Consider the following 8,067-nt stretch of genomic DNA (forward strand, 5'->3'; position numbering starts at 1 on the left):
GTATATATATATATACATATATATATACATATATACATATATATACATGCATACTACCCTTTTGGGCTGGTATCTTAATCTTAGTATTTTTGTTAATTTACAGCACCTGGACTCAGAATTGTGATATTTGGAAAAAGTGAGGACAAAAAGAAAACGCTCTGCCAATTCATCATGCAGAAAAAACACTTTCAGTTCTCTAAATTCAACCCGAACAAGCAATGTGAGGTGGCTCGTGGAGAATGGAAAAGAAAACCAGTAACAGTGGTGAAAACCCCAGACATGTTTAGTATGACTGTGAAAGCAATTATTGAAGAGATGAGAAGCTGTGTGAGTCTTTCCCTTCCTGGACCAAACGTTTTGTTGCTGTTAGTGAAACCTTCTAATTTCACTGAAGAGAACAGAAGAACTCTGAAGGTCATCCTGAGTTTGTTTGATCAAAATGCCTTTAAACACTCGATGGTCATCAACACACATGACAACCCAATGAGTTCCTGTGTGAATGAACTCCTCTGGGACTGTGGAGGAAAATTCTATAACATTTTTGAGGAAGACCACAAACAGTTAATGGCGAAGATTGAGGACATTGTGAATGAAAATAAAGGAAAATTCCTCACGTTCACTGAAGAGACCACACAACTGACGTCTGAACTCATCAAGCCAGCTCTAAACCTGGTTCTGTGTGGGAGGAGAGGAGCAGGGAAGACGTCAGCAGCCAAGGCCATTTTAGGTCAGACTGAGCTTCATTCAGACTCCAACTCATCAGAGTGTGTTAAACATCAGGGAGAGGTGTGTGGACGTTGGGTTTCCCTGGTGGAGCTGCCTGCCTTGTATGAAAAACCTCAGGAGGCAGTGATGGAGGAATCACTCAGGTGTATTTCCCTCTGTGATCCTGAGGGTGTCCATGCCTTCATCCTGGTCCTAACTGTGGCTCCCCTCACTGATGAAGACAAGGGAGAGTTAGAGACCATCCAGAACACATTCAGCTCTCGAGTCAATGACTTCTCCATGATTCTGTTCACTGTGGACTCAGATCCTACACATCCAGCTGTAGTTAACTTTCTAAAAGACAAGAAGGACATCCAAGAGCTCTGTGAGAGCTGTGGAGGAAGATCTGTTGTTCTCAACATTAATGACAAACAGCAGATCCCACAGCTGGTCCAAGCTGTGGAAAAGGTGAGAGATAACGGACCCAAATCCTTCACAAAAGACATGTTCATATTAGCTCAGATGGAGAGAGTGGTAGAAGAGAAAAACATTAACACAAGACTTAAAGCTGAAATGGATTTAAGAAAAGAAAGGGCCATGTGTGTTGATGATAGAAATCAGAACAGGGAATGTCTCAGGATGGTTCTGATTGGAAAGACTGGCAGTGGGAAGAGCGCAACTGGAAACACCATTCTGGGGAAAAAACATTTTAAATCTAAGCCCAGCGGGAGGTCTGTGACAAAGTTCTGTGAGAAAGCAGAAGGAGAGGTTGATGGACGTCCTGTTGTTGTGGTCGACACCCCCGGTCTGTTTGACACGAGTCTGTCCAGTAATGAAGTTGAACAAGAGCTCGTTAAATGCATCACCATGTTGGCTCCTGGACCTCATGTGATCTTACTGGTGCTATCAATCGGCCGGTTTACAAACGAAGAAAAAGAAACTGTTGAACTGATAAAGAAATACTTTGGGAAAAATTCACAACATTTTATCATCGTTACATTTACCAGGAAAGATGAACTGAAAGGTCAAACATTTGAGAGTTACATAGAAGATGATTGTGATGAATTTGTACAAAAACTGATTCATGATTGTGGAGACAGATATCATGTCTTTAATAATAATGATGCAAAGAATCGGGCTCAGGTCAGTGAGCTGCTGACAAAGATTGAGGTAATGGTGCACGAAAATGGAGGCAGCTGCTACACCAGCGAGATGTTCCAAGAGGCTGAGGTGGCAATAAAGAAGGAAGTGGAGAGGATCCTAAAAGAGAAGGAAGAGGAGATGAAGAGACAGAAAGAAGAGCTTGAACAAAAACATGAGGAACAAATAAAAGCAATGGAAGAAAGAATGGAAGAACAGAGAGCGGAAACTGAATGGCAGAGAAAACGGATAGAAAAACAACTTAAAAAAATGAAGGATAACATAAAGAATGAACGTGAACAGAGAAAAAGTGAACAGAAAAGGCGAGAAGCAGAGGACCGCCAAAGGAAAATACAAGATGAACTTCAACAACAAGAGTTGGAACAAAAGCGTATAGATCTGGAGAAAAAACTAAAGGCAGAATCAAAGGAAAAGGAAATAACTGACCGACAGCTGGAACAAAGCAGAGAGGAGATGAGAAACCAACGAGAGAAGTGGGAAAAGGAAAGGAGTGAGTGGTGGGACAAACGACATCAAGAAAATGAAGAGAAACAAGCAAAACTTACAAAAATGCAAGAAGAATACGACCAGGAAAAAGAAAAATATATAAACAAGAGAAAAGAAGAGGATCGAATGAGAAGAGATCAAGAGGAGAGAGAACGGAAAGAACTGGAGGAAAACTATAAGAAAAAACTGCAAGAAATGAAGACGAAATATGAAGAAGAAGCCAGAAAACAGGCTGAAGAGTTCAACGAGTTCAGACAGAAATACACCAAAGACTTTACAGCTCTGGTAGAAAAACACATGGAGGAAATAAAAGAACTGAAACAACAACATGAGAGAGAAATGCAGCAGACAGACGTGAGACACAGTAAAGATTACAAACAGTTGGATGAACTCTCCAGTTACAAAGAAAAATCTCTCAAAGAACAAATTAAGGACTTGGAGAAAACGCATGAGGAAGAAATAGAGGCTCTAAAAAAGAAATATGAGAGCAGCTGTATTATCCTCTGATCATGAACATGATAGCTCTTCAGTACTTTTTCATATTTTTGTCCAACTTTTTTTCCAATATTTTGGAGATTGATTCAAATGTACAGGACTCCATGTTCTTGACAAGTCTGGCTAAATATTTAGATTATGCACAGTTAATAAGACTAATAAGAATGTACATCTGCAGTATGTGTGACATTGGCATGGTGGACGATGTTAAGTAAATTCTTTGATGTACAATATTTAATATGCGGTAAAATTGTCACTCTCTTTCATAATCAATTTTCTCCTCATTTGGAGACTGAAATAAAAACAGAATTAAAATGTCCATACGTTCTTTATGTCATAACAACCCACAGCTTTACTGTGTTCCAGCAAAGTATCCAATAGCAGTGACAACTCCTCCACATTAGCAGGTGGTATTCTTCGTTTTTGGGGACGGCTCCTTTTACCTTTCAATATGGATGGTCTGTTTATGTTTTGATCCAGACAGCAACAGGGATGAGTCAGTGAGTCAGTTGGGCTTGTGAATCATGATTCATGAGTCAGTAAAGTGATTCACGAGTATTGAACGATTCGTTCATGATTCGCGCATTGGGTGCTTGATTCGCGCGCTTCACAAAAACTCCCCCGAGATTACCCGACACACTTCGAAGCGTCGACACATCACTAACTAACGCTTTAGTCCAGTTTGCTTGCAGCCTTCCAGTGATGTTACTTCTCTTCATCAATCTGATAATCGCGGTCCTTCCGTCTATGCACCTTTTTCTTCTGTCTGCAGGTACAACCGGACGTGAAGACGGTAAGAAGCGAATATTAATCAGCACAGTGCTCAAATAATGTTTACATAATAACAATCGCTGACCGTCATCAACACCACTCATTTATTACAGCCTGTACAGGCTGTAATAAATATGATCACAGTCAGAGGTTAAGGGTGATTCAGACAGACAGTTGTGTTTATTCTACTAAAGTCTGTCAGACTTTAGCGATGTGATGTTTTGTTTAGACATTTACAGTCAAACGAATTCAACTCTGTTTGGCAGGGCCTGATCACTCCTCGTGTCGCCTCGGCTCCTTTGCTCTGCTTTCCCTCCCTCTGTCTCACCCACGAGTGAAAATGGGGACTTTTCAATTTTGTGGCTTCAACGAGGAAGTGATGAACTCTGTTATCTCTGGTTTGTTACTAACGGATAAGTCTGTCTTTAAGAAGCTCTGTGTTCGTGTTTTGATGCGTTGAATCCTCACAGTCTTCATTCCAACAAACTGAAAAAAGCAACTGCAGACCTTACCACTTACCGTGGAGTGAAGCTGCCACCCTCCCACTTAGAAAAATCAGAAGGCAGAGAGCATCTTATTGTTACACGGATAAGGGAAGATTTCGGGTTTAGATTCAGCTTGATTAGTTTCGGTCTCTAACTTCAGCTCTGTGATCATGAGGAAGTCAAACATGTGGAGTCTTGAAGTGACGACTGTGATCAGAAAAACACTCCTATTTAAATATTTTCGATTTTTGTAAATCAAATGAAACCTTTGGACTGTTGTTCAGATAAAACTGGAATTTCTTAAAAACATTGCCCTGGTGTTTTTGACTATTTTATGATATTTCGTGATTGTCAAACAGGATCAGGAGACAGAGATCGTTTTTGATTTAATAAAGAAAAAAGTTTAATAATGTAAAAATGGAACCAGAGCTTTAAATTAAACTGTCTAAACTATGAGAGTTTAAGGAAGCTGCTCTGCTGCAAAGGAGAAAAAAACACAATCACGCGTGACCTACAGTAGCAGTGACGCCCACAGATTTAAAGCCCTCCTTGTGCTTTGTTGCACTGTGTTTGTGCTGAAGTGTGTTTAGTGTGCACCGCGAGAGTTTTAAAGTTGTAGTTTTTAGTGTTTAATAAACTCGATCTGATCGGACTCTTCGGGAGCTTCTCTGACGCTACAGTTCAGTTTGCCTGTTACAGCCTCCCCGTCATGACACATCAACTCATCAATCTGATAATCGCGGTCCTTCCGTCTGTGCACTTTTTTCTTCTGTCTGCAGGTACAACCGGACGCGAAGACGGTAAGAAACGAATCTAAATCAGCACAGTGTTCAATGCTAATGTTTACACACATGAATAACAACAGCTGACCGTCATCAACAACACTCATTTATTACAGACAGCTGTGTTTGTTTTAAAGTCTTTCAAACATTAGCGATGTGATGTTTTGTTGAGACATTTTCAAACGAATTAAACTCTGGATAAAAAAAAAAAAGCGTCACAAATCGTTGCCCGCATCTTCCGGAAATATAATTGAACAGTTTGGGGTTGTGGGGCGTGTCCTCTCCGCGTGTTGCCTCGGCTCCTTTGCTCGTCTCTTTGACATCACCTGATCTGCTCTCCCTCTGTCTCACCCACGAGTGAATACAAGGACTTTTCATTTTGTGGCTTCCAAGACGAAATGACTAACGGAGGAGTCAGTCTGTAAGACGCTCTGTAGTTCGTGTTTTGATGCGTACAGCTCACACTGAGCACCGTGACAGAGTCCGACTGAACCCACAGCAGTGAGCCGGACTTTGGTTCAGACGAGCAAAGAGACGTTTAATAAAACAAAACACATTTTCCCTCAGAACCAAACTTTGAAGTGACGTCACAGCTGTATATGTAACGTATTTGTTACGGCCCAAACTGCTGTCTATAAAATGAATGTAATTCCACCACAGTAGGTGCCGCTGAATGGAAACTGAAAGTGTGCGCTTCAATCAATTCCGAGTGTTTTAGAGTCCACTGTGGCTGTGCAGAGGCAAGGTTACCGAAACGTAGTCCCAAAACTTATGGTTGTACCACATGGTCACACCTTTTCCAATTTTTTATTAAACAAGATTTAAAATCTTTATTTAAATTATTTGAAAATAATTTACAAATGTGATCGGAAATGACTTAAAAATTTATTAGGCTGTGTTTTGAGTTTTGTTCAAAAAAAAAGAAAGACTTCATATAGGGGAAAAAAATCTTATATGCGAAACACTCTAAACTATTTTTTTAATTAAGCAGCAAGGCAGAACAAAGTCAGGGCTGTATCAAGACACAGGAACTAAACCACAATTCAACCAGACCCAGAACTGACTCGGAATTAAAACAGGACTTCAACAGTTCAAAATCAGGACTACTTTAGGCCACCCATTCCCACCAATTTACTCAGAACCAGAATCAAAACAAAATCATCATAGACCTGCACTACACTTATTTTTTAATTCTACCAAAGAACAGTATTTAGATTCTGAATGGTTTATATAGCTATTTAGCTTTGTTGTGCAAACAAGCCTGCATAAATATAGAAAAAAATGGTGAAGACCATTTTTCTACCTGAACCAGGTGGTTAAAAAAAAAAATCAAATTTAAATGTTTTACCTTGCAGAGCTTACCCTGAAAGATCGATCAGGTGAAATCGCAGGTGAGTGATGATGTCACTGAAGTGTCTGTAATCTGTGTGAGCTGCTCCCAGTTTGGGTTTAGGAAACAAACAGATCATCTCAAACTGTCCTTTGTGATAAACCTCAGTTGGGCTGGATCCTGAACCTGGTTTGTTGTGCTGCTGTGGACAGTATTATCTGGATGAGAGTCAATTACTTCACATGAATGATAAACATAAAGACAAAGACTGGTGAATTTAAAGATCAGCACGGAGTCCACTGTGGCTGTGCAGAGGCAAGGTTACCAAAAAGTAGTCCCAAAGCTTATGACGCTAACTGCATGCAGTGGTATAATCACATGGTCACACCTTTTCCAGTCCTTTATTAAACAAGATCAGAAAATGAAAATCTTTATTTAATCATTGGAAAAGAATTTACAAATGTGAAATGATTTCTATATTTATCAACAGTGATAAAGCTTTGTGGTGCTGAGCCAAAAAAAACGTTGCCAGAGTTTAGAGCTTTAAGTGTTTATTTTGTTACGTTTTTAGAGAATATAGAAAATGTTTTTTTACAAAACTAAAACCTTTTAATACAAAAATCCAAAGGATGCAATAATCATATCTGCTAATGCACAAGTGGCAGCCTGAATATCTGAATATTGTATTTCCTTTGTACTAAACATGGGGAAACAAAATAGAAAAAACAGGAATTGCTTTTAAAATCTTTGTTTATTTTCAGCAGTTAGTCTTTGAGACTTCAGTATGATGACCAACATGAGGTCCACGGACTTGTTTCATAATTGGAGGGTAAAAACAGTTTGTGATTGTCCAGCTATTTGTCTTTAATGATGTATCACAATCTTTAAATTTCATCTGCAGCAGTTAATTTTATCAAACATCAGTATGAAATGAAAGGGTTGAGGTTTGAGGAGTAACTTTCAGTAAAATAAACATGATCACATGGAAATACGAGGTTTCATTTGTAGAAATCAAAATGATATAAACATAAATTTAACAGTAAATAGATGGAAACAAACTTAAACTGTAAAATGTAAGTGACACACACTGAATCCTCAGACTAGAAGAAGCTAAATCACGCACACACGCTAAACGTTCTTGCATTGGTTGGGTCATGTGACCTATCAGATGACTTATGAGCTTCAAACAAAAAATTAAAGGTTTTAAAAACATTCACAAATAAATGTGTCGTCCAACTAACATGATGTAAACATGAAATGGCATGTGTGTGCTCACTGTGTTCTATGTTATCTACATGTTATTTTTAGCTTTTTAAAAACAAAATAAAAAATATGATTCATTCCAGGAGTCGTCACGGTGGTTGTCTCAGAAGGAAGTGATGCCATCTTACCCTGCTCCCTCAGCACCAATCAGAACCTTGAATACCTCCTGTTTGATTGGAGGAAAAAAGCACCAAATAAACAGGAGGTGTTCATGTATGATGGAGGCATTCATTACAATAATGGACGTCCAGGTCAAGACGAGCAGTTCAGAGGACGGGTCTCACATTTCCCACAAGAGCTGCAGTTTGGTAACGCCTCCATCATTATCAGAAACACCAGGCTGGCTGACAGTGGAGTCTACACCTGTGATTTTCCACATCTGCAGCTGGAAGGGAAAACTTTCAGAATAAAGCTTGATGTTGGTGAGTCTTTTATTTTGGAGAACATCCTGGAAAAATGGTGAAGACCATTTTTCTACCTGAACCAGGTGGTTTAAAAAAAAATCAAATTTAAATGTTTTACCTTGCAGAGCTTACCCTGAAAGATCGATCAGGTGAAATCGCAGGTGAGTGATGATGTCACTGAAGTG

At 39.4% G+C, this 8,067-nt stretch overlaps 2 protein-coding genes across 2 annotated transcripts in view; both read left to right on the forward strand.

The window, feature by feature from the left end:
• Positions 1-3,166, forward strand: part of LOC102203463 (GTPase IMAP family member 8-like) — a 13,480-nt gene extending 10,314 nt beyond the window's left edge. Inside the window, exon 6 of the mRNA XM_005740901.2 lies at positions 104-3,166. Within this exon, the coding sequence (XP_005740958.1) occupies positions 104-2,859 (2,756 nt within the window). The 3' untranslated portion in view covers positions 2,860-3,166. The remainder of the gene's footprint in view (positions 1-103) is intronic.
• Positions 3,167-3,482: 316 nt separating this feature from the next.
• LOC102207431 (V-set domain-containing T-cell activation inhibitor 1-like) lies at positions 3,483-8,043 on the forward strand (the record flags this gene model as incomplete). Its single annotated transcript, XM_005740914.1, has 4 exons — positions 3,483-3,640; positions 6,241-6,276; positions 7,562-7,900; positions 8,008-8,043. Coding segments are annotated over exons 1-4 (502 nt in total), but the record flags the coding sequence as incomplete, so codon positions are not given.
• Between the last annotated feature and the right edge of the window lie 24 nt (positions 8,044-8,067).

The sequence above is a fragment of the Pundamilia nyererei genome, unplaced genomic scaffold, assembly GCF_000239375.1.
Source record: "Pundamilia nyererei isolate P.nyererei 1_Seehausen unplaced genomic scaffold, PunNye1.0 scaffold00105, whole genome shotgun sequence".
Lineage (NCBI taxonomy): Eukaryota > Metazoa > Chordata > Actinopteri > Cichliformes > Cichlidae > Pundamilia > Pundamilia nyererei.